This window comes from Mixophyes fleayi, chromosome 10 (genome assembly GCF_038048845.1).
Source record: "Mixophyes fleayi isolate aMixFle1 chromosome 10, aMixFle1.hap1, whole genome shotgun sequence".
NCBI lineage: Eukaryota > Metazoa > Chordata > Amphibia > Anura > Limnodynastidae > Mixophyes > Mixophyes fleayi.
This window is the reverse complement of record NC_134411.1, coordinates 48,267,886-48,293,840: the sequence shown is the minus strand read 5'-3', so window position 1 is coordinate 48,293,840 and position 25,955 is coordinate 48,267,886. Positions and strand designations below refer to the sequence as shown.

The window sequence follows — 25,955 nt, the reverse complement described above, 5'->3', positions numbered from 1 at the left end:
CTGGCGGCCCTATTTGGAAAAAAATAATGGGTACATGAAATTTAGAAAATGCCAACCAGCCCCAGCATTAAATCAATAGCACCCAAATTAAATAATTAGGCCTCCCTCCTGCCCCTATATTAAAATAATAGTTCTCACATTTAATCAATAAATCTATTTTCCTTCAACCAGTCCTGACAATAAATTAATAGTATACACATTTAATAAGTAGACCTTCTTCCCTCCAATCAACCCCAGCAAAAAATTAATAGCATTTACGTTTACATTCAATTAATAGCCCCATATCACACTAGCTTTAAATTAAAGATCCCGCCACCAAATCTTAATTTAACAGGCCCCACTATTTAATGAAATAGCCCACAAATAAATTAAATTGCCCCACCATCACCCCACAAATAAAATAGCAAACATTAAAAAATTAGCCACCCGCCTAAACGTCCCCATTGAATTAATATCCTACCTTCCACCGATGTGTTATTAAGACAGCCCCCCTCCCTCCCCTCATATCACACATTATAGCAACATACCCCCCCTTTCCTTCACACATTATAGTAGCCCCCCTGTCCTTCACACTCTCTATAGTTTAGTATAGGTAGCCCCCCACCTTCCTATAGTATAGTATATAGGCAGTCCCCCCCCACCTTCCTATAGTATAGTATATAGACAGTCCCCCACCTTCTTATAGTATATATACGCAGTCCCCCCCACCTTCCTATAGTATAGTATATAGGCAGTATCCCCCCACATTCCTATATTATGGTATATAGGCAGCCCACCCACCTTCCTATAGTTTAGTATAGGTAGCTCCCCACATTCCTATAGTATAGAGGCAGCCCCCGCCCCACCTTCCTATAGTAGAGTATATAGGCAGTCCCCCCACCTTGCTATAATATAGTATATAAGCATTCCCCCCACTTTCCTATAGTATAGTATAGAGGCAGTCCCCCCACCTTCCTATAGTATATAGGCAGTCACCCCACCTTCCTATAGTATAGTATATAGGCAGTACCCCCCCACAACCCTATAGTACAGCATAGGCAGCCCCCCCTTAGTACAGTATAGGCAGCCCCCCATTAATATACTATAGGCACCCCCCCTTAGTATAGTATAGTCAGCACCCCCTTAGTATAGCATTGGCAGCTCCTTCCCTTAGTATAGTATAGTATTGGCAGCCCCCCCACCTTCCTATAGTAGAGTATATAGGCAGTCCCCCCACTTTGCTATAGTATAGTATATAAGCAGTCCCCCCACTTTCCTATAGTATAGTATAGAGGCAGTCCCCCCACCTTCCTATAGTATACAGGCAGTCACCCCACCTTCCTATAGTATAGTATATAGGCAGTACCCCCCACAACCCTACAGTATAGCATAAGGGGAGTCCCCCCCACCTTCCTATAGTATATAATAGTATATAGGCAGTCTCCCCCACCTTCCTATAGTATAGTATATGGGCAGTCCCCACCCACCTTCCTATAGTATAGTATAGTATATAAGCAGTCCCCCCACCTTCCTATAGTATAGTATATAGGCAGTCCCCCCCCACCTTTCTATAGTATAGAGGCAGTCCCCCCCACCTTCATATAGTATACTATATAGGCAGTCCCCCCCACATTCCTATAGTATAGTATATAGGCAGTCCCCCCCACCTTCATATAGTATAGTATAGTATATAGGCAGTCCCTCCCCACCTTCCTATAGTATAGTATATAGGCAGTCCCCCCACCTTCATATAGTATAGTATATAGGCAGTCGCCCCCCCTTCCTATAATATAGGCAGCCCCCCTTCCTATAATACAGTATAGGCGGTTCCCCCCTCGTATAGTATAGGCAGCCCCCCATCTATGGTATAGTATAGGCAGCCCCCCTTCCTATGGTATAGTATAGGCAGCCCCCCTCCTATAGTATAGTATAGGATAGGCACCCCCCCTTAGTATAGTATAGTCAGCCCTCCTCTTAGTATAGCATTGGCAGCTCCTCCCCTTAGTATAGTATAGTATTGGCAGCCCCCTCACTTACCTTAAGTTGTTCTGGTCTCACCTCAAATCAGACAGGAAGTGAAATCAGACTTCCTGTCCGCAGAACAGCACCGTGGGAGCCCATACAGCAACAGGTAGCCTAGCAATTGGCTGACTGTTGCTTCCCTCACATCCCCCCCCCCCCCCGCATGGCACATGCGTGGAGGGGGGAGAAGGGCGGTTTCAAACTCAGAAACGAGGTGGCCTTCGGGCGGCCTCGTTAGGCCGTCGGCCTACCGGGTAAGGTAAGGTCGGTGGCCAATTGGCCAATCTGCCCCTGGCGGTGTGGTAAATGACCTAACTAGTAAGTAGGGAAAAAACAGTCATGTATTTACAATATAGTGTGACACATATGCCTGTGTCCAGCATGTCATTGCTGGATAGCATAAAGCCCCAAGAGTTGTGTCACCTAGGATATTAGACTGGGTACACACTACAGGTTTTTCAGCCAACTATTAGGTCAATAAACGACCATTCGGGCTAATATTGCATTAGTGTGTATACATGAACGATGAACGACTGTTGTTTCAAACTACCGATCGCCGTTTTCGTTCAAACTGTTTTCCGATCCTGCAGTGTGTAGGAAATCACGACCAATTGCTTGACCAACTGCTGATAGTTCCTCAAAGACCGACTCCTTTCTGGGTGTGTATTTTTAAATTTATGATGTTGTTTCTACCTCTCCCACATGGTGCGGTGTCAGACAATCAGTCCAATGGGAATAATGTGCTTTTATGACATTTATGTGTTCCTGTATGCAAGTGTACACAACATATATTCTAACCACATGTGAAGATACATATTCTCATTAAAGTATCATTTATTTCCTGATGTGACATGTGTCCATCTATTGTTTTCACATTATAATATGTCATAATTTTTTTAAATACAATGGCATATTATTCATATATTTATGTGCATTGATTGTACATATTAAGTAAATCCTCTATTTGGTCCAACAGGCCCGTTCTGTCTCCTTCTATCCCTCCGGGTCTATGCTTACAGTCTTCTTGCCATAGCAAGTAGCAAAATACCTCAAGCTTGCTGTTGTTTAACTGTGCACATTATATTAAAATAAATCGTAAATGTGCAGTTGCGAACGAATGTACTCTGTACACAAAGATGAGCTATAGAATGAATGACGATAACATCTTTCCTTTTCCTGAATCTCAGTTTGTGGGAGGTTTTTGCCGGTGATGTACAGCCCTTTAAATTTCTTCGCATATCGCTGCAGGGAGGCCATATATTGTTTCATTGTATATGAAATCACAATCTTTTGAGACGCCGTTATGCCTGATAAAAATCGACGGCCAGACGGTTGGTCGAGCAAAAATCGTTTAAAATGTTTATAGTGTGTACTCATGAAGTCACCGACTGATCGGGTACAATTGTTGTAGATAACACATTGGTCGGAATATTCTATAGTGTGTACCCAGCCTAACAGTAGCAATGCAGTGTTGTTGAATTAATTACTATTACTTTCTATTATAAGCCCTTATATTCCCCATTTGATAATTCTGAGGTAAAATTTCTGATCAGGCCGACATTTGGGATTTAGGGCCAAACGAACATTTTTCTTTGTTTGTTTTTGTTTCAGAAAGATCCAGCCAGTTAGTGAAAACATAGAGCAGTTTAAAAAAAATAGGTATTTTCATAAACAAATCCCAATAACATGAAGCAATTTTTCATCAGGTACGATCTAAACTTGATCCCATTTCTATAAATTAATCAAAAACAAGATCACAAAAATCATGTTTTACATTGTACACGTTTTAAAACAATTTCAACAAGTGCTCCTTCTGTAATTAAAATAAATAAATAAATCTCATGGCAATAAGCTAAATACATTACTTTGAGAAAAAACATAGTAAATTCAACAGAAACACTTCACTAACAGCTCCACTAATGTTATATGAAAAAGAAAAAAAACACAGGAAATGTTATTATATAGATTACATTCAAAGCTTAATTACTCCCACCACATGTTTTATGTGATGGCATCATTCATAAAATCAAATGATAAAATATCAGTGTTGTAATAGATAATGTTTGGAATGTACTATTTGACCTAATCAGTGATATCATTAGTTATGTCGTATGATCTTTTAATTGATGACATAATCCTAGTTGCATGGGTAATTAAGCTTTGCATGCAACCTTAAAGATCAATTATAACTACTATTTCAAGTGAATAATTAGACATACATGTTCTTTATTTATTTGTACTATAGAAAACAGAGGTATTCTTAAAAAAGCAGGCTTTTTATACATCATTTACCTGAGTCACAATAAACCTGGTGATCCTTTCAGGGAGTCTACCCTTGTCACTGGACAGGATCATTTCCAACATGTCACCATGCAGCTTTTCCATCACCACATAGATGCGCTCTGGAGTCTCACACATAGCTTCAAGATCAACAACACCAGCAAAGCGCAGGTTCTGAAGGAACAAAGAATGCTATCAGGCAGTACTGCATAATTGTTTTGTATGGGGCAACCATACCCTCTTCCTCTGATTTGACTGACTCTAGTCTCATGCTCTTAAACGGCTACCTCAATTAAGAGTGTGACTGGATCACTTACAAATAACTTATGGTATAAATTAATTTAAAGGATATAGCGCAGGGCGCTTATTTATATAATTACCAATGCACTTATTTTTGATATTGTGTATATTTTGAAATAGGAAATCCTTATTTCTGAGACCAGGGAAGAAACTTGTTTGTTTTAACCTTGCTAGAGGGAATGCATGATTTCTTAGGTATATATCTGATACAATGAGCCTTTGTTTAGAAAGCCTTTTGTATATCTTGGTGTAAGGAAATGCTTTGTTTGGGGTTGTACCTTTCTTTGGGAATGTATATTTTGCGACTGTCTGAAGAAAGGGCTCATGGTGATTGGATCTTTTGATATGTGAGGGTCCACTTGAAGACAGGAAGGATTAATTAAAGACGTGCTGCTAGATTTCCTGCGTCTAAAAACAAGATGCAGTACATCACAGCTTTTGTAGAATTTCACAGAGAAGTGGTAATATTGTTAGCTTTGCAATGCATGTAAATCCATGTTTAGGTAAACACATGGCATCCTGCTTCTAAAAATAGCCTGTGTCCAAATCAGTATAAAAAGCACTGTCTTGTACACTGAAATGTATTATTCTGATGTTCCATCTGACCTGACCACTGATACCTTTAATCAGTGGAACTGTCCTTGTCAGGGCACCTGAGCGAAATAAAATATCACTCTTTGCTTCAAGACCCTGCTTGACAACTTCTTCAATATTGCTGTAATCCTGTGACCTGCAGATTAGACCCTAAATCTAATCTGTTCTCCAGCTGTTTCTGAGGTTGGACCCAGCTCTCCAGTACCAACGCTCTACCGCTACCCAGCAGCTTTGGCCAGTGTGATAGGCCAGGGGGGATCCATCCACAGCACACTGATCCATAGCAAGCGGTCAGGTGTACCAGCCCAAGTGTACCAGCATGGGAGTACACTAGCAGCGACAGTTAACTAGAAGAAACGTGGTTCTGGGCGCCATAAAGGAGCCCAGTGGTGGTAGCAGGCTCCTGCTACTGCAGCTGGAGGGGCGTATTCGGAATAACGAAAGGGGACGGTGGCAAAGTAAGCCCAGCCGGTTCCCAGCAACAACAGACAGGGTCCCTCCTGTCACAAAGAGCATTTGTTTTCAGACCTCAAAGCATTAATTTTCAGACCTCAAAGGTAGAGTCTGTGTCCAATTTGGAAACTCATGTGTTTTGCCATGTTGGACAGATCCTGCTGTTCAGAGTTCAGGTTGAAAGACATGATCACACAGGATCTAGCAAACTGTTGGCTACTGACAACACACTAATGCAGATCTTGAGAATCAACATGTTGAGGCCACATTAAAGTTGGATGGAGGCCATTTGTGGTGGGCACATTGCATAAAAAGAAACAAAGATGACCCATACTGTTGAGAAAGATTAGCACCTGTACAGTTTTCCCTTGGACAATCAGATTTTTAGGTTGTCCAGTCCCATTTTCAGACTACTGATTAGGTTTCAGCAAAATTGAAGGTGAAATGCAATGAATACAGTGAAGACTGAAAAATTTGTCTGTAAGGGGCACACATGTGTTAACAACTAAACACTACTTTGACTTCAAAGTTTTGCAAGAACACTGCTGCAACATGTCCAATCTACAAAAACAGTGCATGGAGAATAGAGAAAACAGACGAGCTCCCCGCCATTTCCTAATAAACTGCATAAATAATAGTTTATATCTACACTTGTCTGTCATGTAACAGGTAAATATCTAGTTTGAATGAGAGTGACAACTTTGGGCTCTATATATATATATATATATATATATATATATATATATATATTAATATTATTTGGAAGTAAAACTTACGAGGAGGTTACTAAAGACCTCCACACAGGTAATACATCCAATGGGTGACCTAAAGTTCTCATAATGTAAGGTACATACATAAAAATGGTAAGCTGCTAATTGATTTATAACTAGCAAAACATGCAAATGATAGGAATGGGCAGAGGGGAAATTTTAAAAATAAACTCTGTTTGGAGAAACACCTTTCTCACACTTCCATCCCAAAGCCACTATATAAGCCACAAATATTCAGTTTCTGATTGGGAGTCTGAAGCTTATATGGGTATAATTTTAACACATAGGGGGGTATTCAATTGTTAGCGTTAACGGGAAAAAACGAGCGCTCAAAAAATATTACCATTTATACGGTAATATTGCGCGAGAAAAGCGTTAATACGGTAGTTTACTGGCGGAATTTCAGCTCGCCGCTCAGGGAGCTGCTAAATGAAATTGAGCGAGTAATTACCGTATTAACGCTAAGATTTTTTGAGCGCTCGTTTTTCCCCGTTAACGCTAACAATTGAATACCCCCATAGTAAGCGAAGGAGACCCACACATTTGACTTGATAGTTTTATCCTATAAACTCAATTACACTATATACTTTGCTAATTTAGTAACAAAAGAATAGCCACATTACAGTGCATTATAAAAATAATTCAGTAAAAATCATTTCAACACATCTTACCTAGCAAAATATTAGTCATTGAGAAATAGAATATTGCTTTCATTTTTTAATAAAACATTTTATTAAGATGTTATATTTAACATTTATTTAATAGAATAAACAGGTATATAAAAAAGTCTAATAATATCTATATCTATCTATATAGCTATATATCTATATAGCAGCTGAGAGATTTCACACAAGTCTAAGGGTTTTGTGAAACTGGCCTCAGCAAGTTTCAGTCAGTAAGAAAACTCCAAAATAAACACCTTGTAGTCTGGCTCTAACTAAACTCTGGTGACTCCTGACTAATAAACTAAGACAACAAACAAAAACAAAAAGAAGTTTTAGAACAGTAACTTACAGGCAAATATTAGGCTCTCTCTTACAGAGACTCTGCAGCCTCTGTCCCCAGGGAGTGAGAGACTGAGTGAGCTACATTGCAGCCTTTTATTAGCACCATCCAGGTGCAACTCCTGATTACCAGCAGAGTCACTGGTAACTTGGAAGACCTAGTTTATAGGCTTAATAGATGGAGCCCACCCTATCTCTCTATTCATAACCCCAGGACCCTCTTCCAGCTTTTCAACAGGCCTATAGCCCTTCAGCAGCTTACACACAATAACATTTCCCTGGGGTCTTAAAACAAGTAGGCTAGGAACCTAGGTGAAATATACCTGTCATGAAACACAAATCCAGTGACCACGGCATGGCAAAACAATATCAAGTATTTGCACAAAATATAACACAGATTAAAGCTACCCCCAATATCCACAAAAATGGCACAAATCCAAAAGCTAAATAACCTTACTATGGCCTTGTATACACTGACACTTTGCACTTAAGTCCATTATCTGCACAATACCAGACACCAGCCCTGTAAATCTTGTAGAACAGGACACTCACCAGCAACATTACTGTACAGAATGCCAGCCAGACTGTAAAGACCTTAGGACCACGTCCCCATTTCCTCTTTCAGAGGGAGTGGGGAGGAGTAGAATGAGGAATATGACTTCCTTTGAATCTTCTTCATGTCAGTTGATATCAACCACTGCTATGGGAACCTTTCTGCTCTAACCTACTCCTAAACTAACCTGCTATGCATGATTTTTATATTTTTAGTTAATCCCCCGTCATGTCTAGTGCAGCCAGCAATTGTTTTATTCATTTCACATGACCTGTGCATTACCTCATAGAGGGGCATATTTGAGAATAACCACATTGTATGAAAGATAGTTTTCAATACTCATCGCATAGGTAAGGATTGAACTATCTTTCATATGTATTAAAAAACCTCCACAGGAACAGCAGTTCCGAAAAAATGCTGTTCCTGTGAAGTGCAAAACTTACCTTTTCACTGCCTCTTCACTTCCAAAGAAGATTGTGATCCACGGAGGTTCTCTTCTCATTCCAGTAAGCATGTGCCGACTGAGCGGCATGTGATAGGGAGGGATCCCTCCACACATGCGTTGTGAAGCTCTGCTCTTCGGAGCAGAGCTGCATAGTGCTGAAAACTATCAAAAACGGTAATGTACGGCAGTCTGAGCTGGTGTACATTACCATATGTGTAAAAGCATTTTCAACAGTTGCTAAATTGTGGTACATAGCAGTCCCCATAGACATCAATAGGGATTGCTGAATATTTTGAAAAAAAATGCAAAGCAGCAGATATCTAAGATATCTGCTGCGATGCACTGTTGATAGATTTGTTAAATACTTCAATTTGCGTCTATTCACTGAAAACAGCCATTTTCGGGGAATTGACATGATAATTAGCTTTATTAAATAGGCCCCAGAATGTCACTATAACTATGCTTACCTCACAAACACCTTGTAAATAGTAAATATAAATGCTGCAGCATTTTTTCTCAGTCTACTGCAGTCACTATAAGTCACTGATGCTCTACCCATAAATGCAGATTTCCTAGAACAAGGTAAGGAGGACGTCCAGCATACCCCATATATACTTTTATTACAACCAATTACAGTGAATAGTTAGAACTACATGTAGCTGACAATTGTTAGTCCCTAATTAGCCTGAATATAAAACTCCTCAAGCATGAAACAACAATTAACGTGATCTTTTTCCAATTTGGACACATAGTTAATTTGTAAAAGAATGTTCGTATACAGTTTGGTAAAATAGTACTGGTCAGTGTGAATGTGGCGTACACTTCTTTGGTTTTGCATACTCAGATGATAGTGGATAAAGGTTGCCAACACGTTTTTTGCAAACACATTTTTGCCAGTTTTATAAAAATGTTACCGACGGCTAGCATTTCTTACTAACATATGATTATTCGTTTTCAAAATTTGTCCTGAACTGAAAGTAGAAGCAACAGCTACAATAAAATGGGGCTTAGTGAATTAAAATAAGAGTTCACAATCTCAAAATTGTTATTGTTACCGCTAATTTTATTTCTGAGAGCCTTCAGTAAATTTACCGATGTCCTAGGGAAGTTGGTTATTTTTATTAACTTGGAATATGAAACAAAACTGCTCTCTGGATAACAATGCAGAGTGTGCAATAGGGCAGTGTCATATGTCATGGCAACAAAAACATAAACACATCTGCCTATTAATACAAATACATAACTGAAAAAGCGCAAAAAGAAGTCACAAAGCAATAGCAATACATTTAATAAAGTTGCAGGAGGACATATACAATACAGTAAATAAATAAATAAGTAATCTGAAAGTGGAAAACCCCTTCAATATGTAAGATGGCTTTAGATTCCAAGATAACTTTATGATTAGGATTTAGGCTAAGATTAATAGATTCTAAAAAATAAGTTTAGGGACACAAATATCGATTTTTGAGCCAACCACTTTTTGAGCTAGTCATACATGTAGCACGCAGCTCAACAGAGAAAATGAATATTTACCTGACATACCTGTATTGATGAATATAGCTGTATTTATTGTAGCGTAAAAGTGAATATTTACCATACTTATGGTAAAAATAAAATACCCTTTTCAATACAGCGAAAAAGTAAATATTTGATTGAACTACAATGAAATAAAGTACTGCTTACTTCAGACCATTGTCTATCATACAGTGTATCACCATGCCCAAGCACATGTATAAGGGTACTTACCGTCTGTACCCCATGATGAACTGCGACTCTACGCAAAATAATAGGTAGTACTACCTATTATTTTCACTGAGGTGTGGCATTTCTCACAGATTGACCCCTAGTGGGAGTTGTGAAGATACTACCATCGTGAGGACCACATGCAAGACTTGGGTGAATGCATTGCATTAGAAAAGAGATGAGATCTACACACGCCTGCTACAACACCTCCATATGCCAGGGCATACAGTTTTAATGTATTGAGAGATACCACGAAGAAAGAAATGTTTACTGGCGAGACAGTCTATGATTACCTAAGAGGGGACGGAAAAAGAGAGAAATAAAGAACTTGCTACATGCTCATCACTCACTACCCTCTGGTAGGAATTTATTTCTTACTTTATACATGGAGGTGATGGTGAGGTGAAAGTCACGAATATCTCTGTCCCACAAGTGACCATCTGTTACATATCCAGCATTGAAGAGACTTTATATGATATTAAGATATAGACGGTTGTTTTGCAAATTGGACTCAGTTCATTTTTTGACGTTTACGTTTATTTTATGAATATCGTTATTTTATTTTTATATGTATAATTTTGTTTTTGTTTGTATGTATCATTTTTGAAGAGACTTTTTGGGTACCTTTTAGCGCTGAGTAATCTGGATATCTATATTTAGACAAAGAAATATATTTCATGAGTGGAAAGATACCAAGAATCACTATCCAAAGTATAAATGCAGTCAGTATTTATACCTGCAACATAGCCACCTCATTTCTGAGCTGACTTTCTTGTCTACTAGGAAATCTGAGTTTATCAATGATTTTTACTGCAACATCTCTCCCAGTTTTTCGATGCTTTCCTAAAAAGAGAAAATAAAAATTAAAAAAAAATATCTTTATATACATTTTATTTTCAAAATGAATGACTATATCACAAGCATCATAACTAGCAAAAGACAAAAAGATAAAATTCATAAAGAAGTTAATACGAATTTGAATATTCATGTTTAATGCGCCAGAATAAACGTTTTTCTAACTACATGTTGAAAACTAGAGATGGTCACTGACCCCCGTGTTTTGGTTTTGGATTCGGTTTTGGATCTGGATTACCGTCGTGTTTTGGTTTTGGTTTTGCAAAACCGCCATTGCGTGTTTTGGTTTTGGTTTTGTTTGGTTTTGTTTTGCTATTTTGTTGGAAAATACATGTTTTTGTGCCTAAAATAACCCAATTTAGTGCTACAACTGTTTTAGAGATAAGAAATCTAATTGTTGAGGTAATAAATCATCCAAAAAAACTGTTTAATTCTTCGTTGGTAGGCCTTCATTTATTCTACACACAAAACAGATTGTCTTCCTCTCCATCTATGCATATTGGCAATGCAGCCATCGTCTTTGGATGTATATTACACCCTACACTTATAGTTAAATATGTAAAGAAATAAAAAAAGACAGTTTGCTTTCTGTCTCTATAGGCCCCCCTCCACTTTTTTAAAAAAAACAAAAAATTCAGCCATTATAGACTGTACAATATTAATTGACATGGAGAAAGCCAGTTTGGTTTCTGTCTCTCTAGGCCCCCCTCCACTTGTATAAAATACCAAAAAATCCAGCCGTTATAGACTGTACAATATTAATTGACATGGAGAAAGCCAGTTTGGTTTCTGTCTCTCTAGGCCCCCCTCCACTTGTATAAAATACTAATAAATTCATCCGTTATATACTGTATAATATAAATTGAAATGGACAAAGGCAGTTTGGTATCTGTCTGCATCAGATCCTCTCTCCACTAGGAGTAAAATAGAAAACTATTCAGCCGTTATATAATCTAGAATATAAATAGAAATTGAGAAAGGCAATTTGGTATCTGTCTGCATCATAATCATCAACATCATCATTAGCGCCCTCGTCGCCTACACAAATCTCCCCCTCATCCTCTTCTAATTCCAAAGTGGCATCCTCAATTTGGGTATCACCGGCTACACTCGGGCTATTAAGGCACACATCAGCAGAATGCTCACGATTAGACATCCCACTGTTGGATGGACTCTCCACAGGGATTGTTGTCATTTGTGAATCAGAGCAAATATTCTCCTGTAATGCCTCACTGTTATCTTGCAGCTCGGCTTTGACGCGTAACAGTAGTTGTGCACCAATTGTAGGCTGGGTAACTTTTTGGGATCTGCCACTAATAGCCAAAGGTGAAGGCCTCATTCTCTCTTTGCCACTGCGTGTGTAGAATGGCATGCTTGCAATTTTTTTTTTATCGTCACTTAACTTTTGCTCAGTTACACTTCTTTTTCGCTTCAATACAGTAAATTTTTTTTTGGTTTTTGTTTTTTGCACTAATTTGAAAACACTCTGTTGTTTGACATCGCCTTGGCCAGATGACGTACTGGGAACACTAACATCAGGACTGGTGACAGAACCTGGTTGCTCATTTAGATCATATGTGGACTGCTTTGAATCCATTCTGAGCGCAAACCACTGGGGAGTGCTAAAAATTATTTAGTAGATTCTGCTGACAGTTATGACTTTTGACAGCCAGAAATATTAATGCACAATTAGGGAGGACACCCCAAAAGCACTGAGGAGTGCTAAAAATTATTTAGTAGATACTGCTGACAGATATGACTTTTGACAGCCAGAAATATTAATGCACAATTAGGGAGGACACCCCAAAAACACTGAGGAGTGCTAAAAATTATTTAGTAGATTCTGCTGACAGATATGACTTTTGACAGCCAGAAATATTAATGCACAATTAGGGAGGACACCCCAAAAACACTGAGGAGTGCTAAAAATTATTTAGTAGATACTGCTGACAGATATGACTTTTGACAGCCAGAAATATTAATGCACAATTAGGGAGGACACCCCAAAAACACTGAGGAGTGCTAAAAATTATTTAGTAGATACTGCTGACAGATATGACTTTTGACAGCCAGAAATATTAATGCACAATTAGGGAGGACACCCCAAAAGCACTGAGGAGTGCTAAAAATTATTTAGTAGATTCTGCTGACAGTTATGACTTTTGACAGCCAGAAATATTAATGCACAATTAGGGAGGACACCCCAAAAGCACTTAGGAGTGCTAAAAATTATTTAGTAGATACTGCTGACAGATATGACTTTTGACAGCCAGAAATATTAATGCACAATTAGGGAGGACACCCCAAAAACACTGAGGAGTGCTAAAAATTATTTAGTAGATACTGCTGACAGATATGACTTTTGACAGCCAGAAATATTAATGCACAATTAGGGAGGACACCCCAAAAGCACTGAGGAGTGCTACAAATTATTTAGTAGATACTGCTGACAGATATGACTTTTGACAGCCAGAAATATTAATGCACAATTAGGGAGGACACCCCAAAAGCACTGAGGTGTGCTACAAATTATTTAGTAGATACTGCTGACAGATATGACTTTTGACAGCCAGAAATATTAATGCACAATTATGGGGGACACCCCAAAAGCGCTGGGGAGTGCCAAATATGAAGAAAAAATAATAAACCTCTATCCTCCTCTCTGCACTAGCGATTTTGGTTAGAGCAATTGCAAGAACAATATTGTATTCTCTGTCCCTGCTCTAATTAGCCTATGACTACACCCTGCTCTCTCCCTCTGTCAAATGGCGATGGATTGCTGTGGAGGCGTGTATTTATAAAGTTGAAGTATCGCGAGAACCGAGTCCCGAGATCCGACAACGTCACAATGACGTTCGGCCTCGATTTGGATTCGGAATGGGCGGGAGAGTACCGAGCTGCTCAGCTCGGTACTCGGATACCCAAAGTTCGGGTGGGTTCGGTTCTCGGGGAACCGGACCCGCCCATCTCTATTGAAAACAAAATAAAATATCTGAATCTGACTTGGATAGCAATTGTCAGGATTCAAACCCAGGGCCTCTGCTTCTGTGGTTCCATAGATTGTAAGCTCTTACCTCTCTGTATGTATTATTACCCAGTATTGTTTTAATACTGTTTGTTCACAGTTGTAAAGCACAACGGAATCTGCTGGCACTATATAAATAAATGTTATGATTATGATAATGGTCTGCTGCTCTGCTGACTGAGCTATTCTGGCTGCTGGACAGCTCCTTGCCTTCACTCTGTGTTGTATCCCAGTTTTAATGCTACCCTGATGGTCCAGCAAGTTCTGACTCCTCCCCTTGACTTCCTATAAAGCCTGACTTCTTTCTGTTTCCCTTGCCAGATTATTGTGCTCTCTGCCAGTGATCTTGTGTTCCTGTTGCTTCAACCTGTTGTCAGCTATTATCACTTGTGAACTGACCTCAGCTTGTCCTCAACTACTCTTCTTCCTGAACCCTTTACATATAGACTTACGGTGTACCGAACCCGGCTACTTTGGACCATTTTTATTATTCAATCTTCCTGCGGCTTGCCTTCCTCACCGCCACTGGGCTGCTATTCAGTCTCTAGACCAATCCTTCTAAAGAATTACTGAACCCAAAATAACTATTACTAAGCTTTCTAACTATAATATAATCTAGCTTTAGGTACGATAGTTTTAGCTTAGCCTATGTCTTAGCCTATGGATAAATTATCAGGCTATGTGCTATAATTCTTTCAGATTCAAATTACTGAATAAACTATCTTTCTGTCATAAACACATTTTATCTGTATTTAAAAGAATCTGTAGCTGTCCCGATATAGAGTGCTCCTCAAATAACTACGTGAAATAAGAAATTAACTCTTACCTCCATAGACAATGCCAAATTGCCCTGAGCCTAGAACTTCATCGGGAAAGATCTGGTACATATGACTGATATCCTAAAATAATAAAATTACATGCCTCTGATTATGTTCTTTATTTTGTGAAATGTTACACAAGATCATCTATGTTCCTAGGTTAAAGTGATCAGACATCATCCATTGGAGAATAAGCCACTAATTTACTTCCACTGTCACAGCTTCTATTTATTGCACACAGACTTCTAGACACATGGCTGCAACCATTCAAAGCATGTAAATAGTTTAATTTATCTCTACCTCCAGCCTTTATTTTGTTTTTTCACGGATGAATGTAGGCGAGATCAACATTCATGTAGATATGTTTGCAGTGTACAGTCATGGCCAAATGTTTTGATAATGACACAAGTATTGGTTTTCACAAAGTTTGCTGCTTCAGTGTTTTTACACCTTTTTATCAGATGTTGCTATGGTATACTGAAGTAAAATTACAATCATTTCATAAGTGTCAAAGGCGTTTATTGACAATTACATTAAGTTTCTGCAAAGAGTAAATATTTGCAGTGTTGACCCTTCTTTTTGAAGAACGTTTGAATTTGCCCTGACATGCTGTCAATCAAGTCTGGGCCACATACTGACTGCTGCCCACCCATTCATGCCTAATCAATGCTTGGAGTTTGTCAGAATTTGTGGGGTTTTTTGTCCACCCACCTCTTGAGGATTGACCCCAAGTTCTCAATGGGATTAAGGTCCAGGTAGTTTCCTGGCCATGGACCCAAAATTTCGATGGTTTGATACCCGAGCCACTTAGTTATCACTTTTGCCTTATGGCAAGGTGCTCCATCATGCTGGAAAAGTCATTGTTCATAATCAAACTGTTCTTGGATGGTTGGGAGAAGTTGCTCTTGGAGGATGTTTTTGGTACCATTCTTTATTCATGGCTGTGTTCTTAGGCAAAATTGTGAGTGGGACCACTCCTTTGGCTGAGAAACAACCCCACACGAGTGGTCTCAGGATGCTTTACTGTTGGCATGACACAGGACTGATGATAGCGCTCACCTTACCTTCTCCGGACAAGAATTTTTCCAGATGCCCCAAACAATCTGAAAGGGGATTCATCAGAAAAAATTACTTTACCCCAGTCCAATCCCTGTACCTTTTGCAAAATATCAGTCAGTATGTTTTTCCTGGAGAGAAGTGGATTCTTTACTAGCCTTCTTGACACCAGGCCATTGTCCAAAATTCTTCGCCTCACTGTCCGTGCAGATGCACTCACACCTGCCTGCTGCCATTCCTGAGCAAGCTGTGCACTGGTGGTGCCCTGATCCTGCATCTGAATCAACTATAGGAGACGGTCCTGGCGCTTGCTTCCCAACTATTAAATCTCTCTCCTTGCAGTGATTGTTGATCCGATAAATGGTTGTTTTAGGTGCAATCTTACTAGCAGCAATATCCTTGCATGTGAAGTCCATTTTGTGCAAAGCAATGATGACTGCACGTTTCCTTGCAGATAACCATGGCTAACAGCAGAAGAACAATGATTTCAAGCACCACCCTCCTTTTAAAGCTTCCAGTTTGTTATTCTAACTCAATCAGCATGACAGAGTGATCTCCAGCCTTGTCCTCATCAATATTCTCACCTGTGTTAAAGAGTCACTGACCTGATGTCAGCTGGTCATTTTGTGGCATGGCTGAAATACAGTGGAAATGTTGTTTTTGGGATAAAGTTCATTTTAATGACAAAGAGAGACTTTGAAATTAATTGCAATTCATCTGATCACTCTTCATGACATTCTGAAGTATATGCAAATTGCCATCATAAAAACTGAGGCAGCAGACTTTGTGAAAAATAATATTTGTGTCATTCAAAAAACACTTTTAGCCATGACTGTACAATGGTGCTTAACCAAAATGAATGATGGAGCAGGGACATCCTTGTTATGTCCTATACTTTAGTAAAGTGTTGTGTGCACTTAACCTATTTCTCTCCATAATGAGTAACGGTCTTTCTATAAATGACTCTCTCGTCTCTGTTCAAAATGAAGAAAAAGAAAAAAGGCACGGAGGCCAACTGTGTTCATTTCCACTTCAACTACCCTTACTTTCAAACAAATACTCGTTCAACACCTAGAAAAATGGAACCCATGTGTGAACAGATTGCTGGCCAGAGATGGACTTACCAAATTCTGCTGTGGTGCAAGATGTTCCCCTAAAAAAAATAGAAAAAAAACCCCAAACATTAACCAACATTGATGCTATACACAACTGGCTAAAAAAACATTTGTAGATAAAAAAAAATTGTAGTGATTAACTACCAAGATTTCAAGAGAAAAAATTGCCATCATTTAAATCCAAATGTGAACTGACCATGGAGTTAAGTTAAACCCCTAGAATACAATTTCAACATTGAGACATGCAGAACTCGGGCAAAATAAGCCCTGACTAAAATATCTAGTTTTGGGTAAAACTCCATCCATTTTTGAATAAGCCCCATCTCTTTTGATGTCTGCCATGCACACTATTATATATATGTAATTAATATATATATCTATATATATATATATATATATGACAAAAATGTGGACAGTCAGGAGGTATGCCTAATGTATGACACTGTTTTTTGTTGCTGCTGTATGGAGATTAAGTTGTCTTGTATTTGGTTGTACATATTAAGCCCAAATTCAATTCAATTACAAATTGTCAAATTGTTTGTATCTGAAACACATCTGCATATGCTAATTCATGAAAATGAAAATAAGTGTCTGTATACGTATATGCTGTATAATATATATTGCGACAAATAGGCTTATTTTCCACACCTCTCCTACATAGGAATAGGTAAAGTAAAGTAAAGTAATCTGCAGACAGGGTTAAATTCCCTCTGGGTTTCTCTGTCAGCACACAAACACACAGGTGCACCACATGGGTGCAATTGAGATGTTTTCTGTGATTGGTTTGTAGTGCTTGGGTGGAGGATAACTCACTGTTTGTTCTTGTGAGTGAGTCGACTGATGTCAGCTAGTGGCCGGTGACAAGAGAGTTGAACTGTTCCTCGATAGACCGAGGGTTGTCTGGTGATATCCTGACAAACTCTGCTGTTCTTTTTTGTGGCATGAACAATAAAAGCACAGTTTTTCCAGCACAAAGTTGCTTGTGTTTCTCATCAGTGGTGTCATCATGTAATTACAAATACCAGCCAGATCCTGCTGTCCATCCAACCAACCAGATGCAATGGCGGTGAGTGAAATGTGTTCAATGCCACTTTCAAGTAAGAAACTGTCATAAAGCTGTCAGTTGGAGTGGGGAAAAACTGCTGTGTTTTAGGGAAAAGCAATAAAACTGTGAACTGTGGAGCAGCTGTCTGTGTTGCAAAGAAAACAAAAGTTTTAAAAACTGCTGGTTATTTCAGTGTCACACCGGGTGAGTCACTAAGTTGTGAATTGGGTGTGGTTCAAAAAACCCTGTGCACAGAAGTTTTTGCTAATTGCCTGTGTGCATGCTAAAAGAAACTTCTGTCGAAATGAAAGATGTAATAAAGACCTTGGTGAATGTGACAGCAGCACAGGAAAAGAATACCCGTCATCTCCGCAAGAAGATTGCTCAGGGGAGACAAGACAGGGAGCCTCCCTCTACCCCCATGCTGCATAAATTAACTTCTGAAGATGATGCAGAAGCATATCTGGTAGCGTTTAAATGGGCTGCCCCCCGAGCCAAATGGCCACTTGAGAGTTGTGCTGTATCTTTTGGGGGAAGTCCAGCGTACCTATATAGACTTGTTACCCTATTTAATCTTGAGAGAGTTGCCTTAAGCTTCCACAGGGTTTAGTCCATTCGAATTGTTGTATGACATACAGCCAAGGGGCATTTTGGATGTTGTCAAGGAGGGCTGGGAGCAATAGGGTCCTAAAGAACCCAATGTGATCCAATTTGTGTCCCAGATCTATGACAGTGTCCCGATAATGACTCTTATGGATACCACTGACTGATATTGGCACAACTAAACAGGGAGGCGCGGAGTCTAACGCACCCTCGGTATTCACCAGAGACCCCCGCAAGGAGATATGGACATGGCTGCGTGAGGTGCACAGGTCGCAGGTCTCCAAGTTAGTTATTAGTGAACAGGAATGGTCGTACAGTCCGGTTTGGATACCAAACGATAATGCAGTACAGAAGGTTGATCCAGAGGGATGGTCAAAAGTGAGCCAGAGGTCAGAATCCAGATAACGAACAGAACCAAATCACAGGATGAGAGTGGTCAGGAACAAACCAGAAGTCAGGAACCAATGCAGCAAATAACAGGAACAAGGGAACAGGACACAGGAAGCTGGATCTAGTGAAACCAATACTCTGGCACCAGACTAATGGAAGGAGGTGCCTAAAATACCCTACTATGACCCCTGATAGGTTGGAATAGATTCGGTGGTTAGATGCACCTGACCGCCAAAATGCAGGGGAGAGAAGCGTCCCGTTGCCTAGCAATGGGACGCGGACCTACTGCGCTTGAGCGCACAGCGAAACCGGAAGTATGTCCCGTTGCTAATTAGGACTTTCCAACCAGGTGACAAAGTTTCTGTCCTGGTACCCACACATGACAGTAAACGCTTCATTAATTTGCAGAGGTGTATGAGGTGATTGAGGCTGTGGGTTCTCTTAATTATAAAGTCAGGCAGGAGAAAATCAACCCAGACATATCATGTCAACTTGTTGAAACCATGGCATGAGAGGAAGGAGCCACAAGTCGCATTAATAAACACAATGATGCAGGAAACCAAGGTTTCCATTAGGGACAAGCTGTCGCCAGAGCGGAGATGACAAACTGAGGAAATGGTTCAGATGAACCTTGATATCTGTTCTGCTATACCTGCACATATCACTCTCATAGAACACGACATAGTTACACCTCCAAGGGTGGTAGTGAGAGTAAGCATACCGCATTCCTGAAGCTTAGTGTATAGCTGTGAGACAGGAAATTAGAAAACTGTTAGACCTTGTTCTCATTGAGTCAAATAGCAACCTGAATAGACCCATTGTGTTAGTAACCAAGCCAACAGGAGTATTCATTTCTTCATTTTGACACACACCAGATGTCCAGAATTGATGAGCTAGTGGTAACCTTGGCCACCAGTCACTACCTTACCACATTATATCTGACAAAAAGGTTACTGGCAGATCCCTCCTAACGCTACCTGCCAAGACAGCCTTTTCAACCCGAGATGGGTTATTTCAGTATAAGGTACTGCTTTTCGGGCTTCACAGGTCATCTGCTACCTTTCAGAGTGCTATGAATTAGCTCTTAAAGCTGCACCAGGGGTATGCAGCTGCATATTTTGATGATATGGTCATCCAATCCCTGGACTGGGAGTCACATCTACCCAAGGTGGAAGCACTATTAGCAGCCCTCAGGGCGGCGTGTCTGACTGTAAATCCTGAGAAGTGTGCATGGCCATGCAAGAAGCCAAGTACTTGGGGTGCATGTTAGGACAAGGTGAAGTCAAATCCCAAGTGGACAAAGTGAAGGCTGTTAGAGACTGGCCTAAACTGGTGCGGAAGAGCCAGCTGAGAACTTTCTTGGGTCTAGTAGGGTACTATCATCAGTTTAATTTTGCCACTGGAGCTGCTCCTCTTACCAAGCTCCTTAAAAAAGGCTTGTCCAGTTAGTCTGGTTGGAGGCAGCAGAGACTGCCTGGCAGGATCTTTGAGTAGCTCTGTGTTCAGCACCAATACTCCAAGAACCGGACAGATGGAGATTGTATCTCTAAAAAGATGCTTCTGGAGTAGATTTGAATGCCAATGCTTTGGCAGAGATTTGATGGGATAGAGAAACACATTCTCCATCCTTGTGTGTCATTCAATCATCAGCCGGGTGTCAGTATCACAAAATATAAATTAATGTATATTGCGACAGAAGAGTGTAAACGAGCCACTCTGTCCTTCATATTTGCATTAGTAAATAGATCTCTAAGTCTGATGGGGATTACAGACAACTGTAATTCTAATTATGCTATAATTAAGGTTGGGTACACACTACAGGTTTTTCTGTCGACTATTGGGTCAATTTAGCGATAAAGGACTGTTCGGTCCAATATCGTATTAGTTTGTATACTTGAATGATGAATAATTGTTGTTCCAAAGTATTGATTGTTCTTTAATTTGATTGCTCAGCAGAACTATAAATCATGTCCTCACCACCTTCTGATCCTGTAGTGTGTATGCACTCACTACTGTCTGCCCAGAAAGAGCATTAGCAACCTGTCACTGTGTCTTTGATGTTAAATGTAGAGAGTGCTGTAGGTGGAATAATTTGTCTGTTCGTTCTGAGACTGAATATTCAATTTCCGAGTCGCAGAAGCTATTGAAATTGATAATTACAGTGTTGAAAAGTTAAAGTTTATTTAGTTTGATGCTGTACCGGCGAATAAATGTAGAGAGTGCTGTAGGTGGAATAATTCATCCGTACGCTTTGAGACTGAATATTTCGTTTCTGAGTCACAGAAGCTAACAAAATTTATAATGACATTGTGGAAAAGTCAAAGTTTATTTTGTAACAGGAATGAATGACTGAATGAATATTGTACTGTCATTCTCTGAACAACTGCACTGCACTTGGACCAGGTGAAGAGCACAGATCTGAGGTTAAATCGTGTATAGTGTGTAAACATGAATGATCAGACTGATGGGAACTTCAGTTGTTTATAAAATCTTAAGTGATAACAAATTGGTCAGAAGTTTTTGTAGTCTGTAGCCAGCCTTCGACACTCATTTGTTAAAAGCCAGAGATTAATGAAACAGTACTCATCAAATTGTCTTATAACGCCAGGTAATTTTGCTAATCTTTGCATTGTGCCTCTTTAAGCAAACATATTGGATCAAGTGTGTTTTTGAAAGCATACTGAATTCCCAGCAATACATTTTTTACCACCTGCGGGCGACTTTAGAGCATGTCAGCTGAATGGAAAGCATATATTTCTTGCCAACTGTGCTTTGTGAAACAAATTACAAATCAGTAGCATTTGTGTTAGGGCTGCACAGTATAATAGACTCTGGACAATCAGCCTAATTTTGCATTACCTGCTGCGAAAAAAACTAACGCAGTGTAAATTTTCAGCAGGAACCCCTGCAAGGGGGTCTGGACTTTGTTGCAAGTACCACGCTGGTTGCGGTACTCCAAGCAGGTTTCAGGTAGTTCAGAGTTGGAGGTACTACCAAAAAATGCAGAACCACTGGTAGAAAATCACTGGATAGATATAGAAACCAGGAATGCACAGGCTTGTTGCAGATTTGCTGTTGACACCAGGAACACGCAGGAAGATGATATCAGAAGGAATTCACTGGAAGCTGACAATACCAGGATTTAGACCAGACTGATGCTTATAGCAGGAACCAGTCCCTGAATCGGCCTTGGCTGGTTTCCACAGTAACAGGGTGACCATAAAAAAAGCACTTGGTCTCTTTCCAACTGATCTGGGCTTTGGGGGTTGGAATACTTGAAAAGATTGGTATCAGGTGTTACGACTCTGCCTATTCTATGTATGTAGCAGCAGTACCTCAAATCCACCAGAGGTGTTGCTGTTCTGTTCCTGAAATATTCACCATGCCTGTAGGAGTTAAATCTCCTTGCCTGATGCCTGATTAGAACTGCACCTGTCCCACAGCTTGAAATACCTGCCTCAAACTGTGCTCTGTTCATCGTGTATACCTGGCTGCTGCTTGTCTCCCTCTTCCAGTTTGGTTCTGCTGCTGCTTGATCTCCCATTGTGACCTTGGCCTGTTTACCATTGATGCTTGTTTGCTCGTGACCCAAACTCTGCCTGGATTCTGCTTGAACTCTCGTTGCCCAATACCTTGGCCTGATTACCGGACTATGCTAGTTTGCTTGTGACCCTGTACTCTACCTGGACTCTGGTTTTGTTTGTACTTGTGTTGCCCAGACCTCTGCCTGGTCATTGGACTCTACTTCTCTGTTTGCTTCCCTGGACAGACTCTTGCATCCTGGCATTGGGTAACTCACCATTCCTATCCCTACATTAAAACTGTATTTGCATTCACTGGAACCTGTTATTTATGTGGACATTTCCTGCCATTAATCACACCTGTTCATAACTGTGTTTGGAGTATACCTGTTAATCCTGCTTTACGAAATCAGCATATTCTCAAAACAGAATCCCTGTCCTATATTTTGCCTGAATAAAGTTTCATACTTCTGTTGCTGCTTCATGAATGCACTAGGAATCATAACATCAGGTGCCCATTTATACAAAAAAAATGTCAAAGAAATAAACTTTAACTGAATGATAGATCACCAGAAAGCCTTGTCCACAACTTTACTAAATATAATATAAAATCTTATTTTCTTATTTTTCATCTGCCATGGTCCAAATCAGACCCCATCCTCCAAAAAATGCTTTAATAAGGCAAACCACTCACACAGGCCTCTGCAAAATTAACAAAAGCTGAATTGTAATGGTACTCCACTTCACTGCCAGCCAATCACAAGTGTACCTGCAATCACCAACTGCCTGGATCCAGAAATTAGCACAGTGCCATATATTACCAGCTGCCCAGAGCCAGGAATTAGCACACTACCTTTAATTACCAACTACCAGACACCGGTACTCTACCTGACGTTATTATCTGCCCAAAACCAGGAACTAGCACAGTATCTGTACCCACCAACTGGCTGGAGCCAGAAACTAACACAGTGCCTGTGGTTATCAACTGCCGGAACTCAGTAACAAGTATCTGTATCCATCAGTTGCATGGAGCTAGAATCTAGCACATTGCTGTAATTACTAATTGCCCATAGCCAGGGACTAGCGATGGACCTGCAATTACAAATTGCCTGGAGTCAGATGCTAGCATAGTACTAGTAAAAGATAATAATAATAATAATAATAATAATAACAACAATAATAATAGCGATAATATGTGCATACACTGCCCAATGGCAGCAGATTCATGCAGCATTAAAAGAGAATTGGATGCTTATTCATTTGTATTATTAGCAAAGAACTAAGTTCAATGGTTGATCCTGATCTCCATAAACTGGGACTTCCAAATCTGTAAAATCTCCTCTGAAAATAAATGTTCTACCTAGGAGTAGTCTAGAAGATGTTGAACACCTCACCTGGAATATTTGATGGAGCTAAATCCTTTGGTGTGGTGCTCTCATTCATGCCTGCCATCAGGGCTTGACGAATCATTCTGTACCAGATATCTCCAGGATCTGCCTGGCTCTGACCAGCCTGTGCATTGGGTCGCCGCTCTCCAACATAATACACTAAGGCATCCGTCAACAGCTCAAAGCAGTGAGGTGTTTCCCCATCCTTCGTAACGCCATTTACCTTTTTGTCAAATGCCTCAATATGAAGGATATCAGACAGGGCCAGCTCCTAAAAAAGGATTGGGACAAATGTCATGTGTTTCAGAAACAAATGTGACTTCTAGGAATGTAACCACATTTGTTTCAGGGAATATTTCCAATTTCACATAAATACAATTTTTTACTTACTAGTCTTTACACGTGAAGTACTCACACAACCAATACCAACTTTATAGCACAATTTTAAAAGCCCTAGTCTTGACAGACTGAACTACATTTAACCTTTTCCAGCTCACAGAACAGTAGACAATTTCACAATAACTATGAGGTGAGGACTGTCTTGGGGTCCAAATATAGTGGCACATCTCCGTTTTAGCGGAGCAGTGTCCTTGTTGAGACAGACCCCAATCAGATTTGAGCTCTGGCGCAGTCTAAAGGTAATATTGCACACCAAAATTGTTAAACAATACTGAATTAATAGCACCCAAAGACATTTCAAGTATGAGAAATATTAAACACACTAAATAAAATAAACAAACATTAACATCAGGTATAACACATACAGCATAAGCGAGTAGTTTTACTGAATGTTCCTACATTGGAGGTCTGGGTATCCACAGAAGACAGAGAAACTGGGCACTCAGGCAAAAAAATATTTTGAAATGGCAAAATCCCTTTGATATGACCTCATTTCTCTGCTGCTAGACTATGGTACATATATGGTCACAGAATATTCTTGCTTGAATCAGGCTCATCCTAGATAATGATCTGCCATCGCGTAACAGCCGCCCAAAGCCACTGTAACTTGAAGAATGTCTATTTTCCTAGTCCTGGACAGTCCTGTCAGTCAAGAATAGAAATCCCCAGTTTCAGCTTGTCTCACAACCAAGTTTTTGAACCCTCTAGGATCCATACCAGGGAAAAATCATTATTTTTACTGGGTTGTGCAAAATTTTATAATAAAATGATCAAATAACCTACTCAAAGCAGAACAATGGGATGAACGAGTCTGTATAATGAGATCATAACCTGATCAGTTGGAACCTACTTGTGGTGTATATCTAAAAAAACCTACTGAGAAAGATAAATACCAAGATGGCTTTACCATTATTATGTGCCATGGTATCCCTATTTTGCCACATATCCATTCACTTACACTGAGCCAGTAGTGCCATAATAAGGTGATCACACCATTGGTTCGTATATATGAGAGAGAAGAATGAAGCTGAATCAGCAACATTGATTGAAAGAGTTCCCCTACTGCATTTTACCAACAGCATATGTAACATAATAGAGATGTCAAAATACAGATAGGTGTTAGGACGTCTGTTATGAAAAAATTGTTTGCTTAGTAGATCTTGAGATCTTTGTATTATTAAAGCTAAATTCGAACTTTCCAAACATCCCCACATGAAAATGCTTAACCTAAGAAATAGAAGAATCACTAAAGGATGTGTGTACAACATGTTTGACTGGATATTACTAGTACTAGTATAGTATAGTATGGTATGTTATGTGTTAAAGATGTATAGTTTAATGATAAAGTATAGTGTAGATATAAGGGGTGTAACAATGCAATACAGTGCAGTGATAAGGGATGTTTAGTGGCGAGGAGAAGTGCAGAAATGAGTTGTAGGTTCAGATTTAGGAAAAACAATGAAAAGATTTGTAGAGATACAGTGAAGATAAGATATAGTGGTAAAGTATAACTGTGGTTATGATGAAATTTAGTCATTAAGTAAAGTGTAGAGATTAAAAGCAGAAGTAAAGTCGAGATCCAATGACAGTATAGTAT

At 39.6% G+C, this 25,955-nt stretch overlaps 1 protein-coding gene across 2 annotated transcripts in view; it reads right to left on the bottom strand.

Annotated features, from left to right (window-relative positions):
• LOC142104196 (serine/threonine-protein kinase D1-like) overlaps positions 1-25,955 on the bottom strand; it is a 126,400-nt gene that overhangs the window by 12,010 nt on the left and 88,435 nt on the right. For both annotated transcript variants that reach the window (XM_075188723.1, XM_075188724.1), the window contains exons 11-15: positions 23,966-24,230; positions 17,022-17,050; positions 14,850-14,922; positions 10,880-10,986; positions 4,294-4,455 (exon numbers count right to left, since the gene is read on the bottom strand). In XM_075188723.1, coding sequence (XP_075044824.1) covers positions 4,294-4,455; positions 10,880-10,986; positions 14,850-14,922; positions 17,022-17,050; positions 23,966-24,230 — 636 coding nt within the window. The remainder of the gene's footprint in view (positions 1-4,293; positions 4,456-10,879; positions 10,987-14,849; positions 14,923-17,021; positions 17,051-23,965; positions 24,231-25,955) is intronic.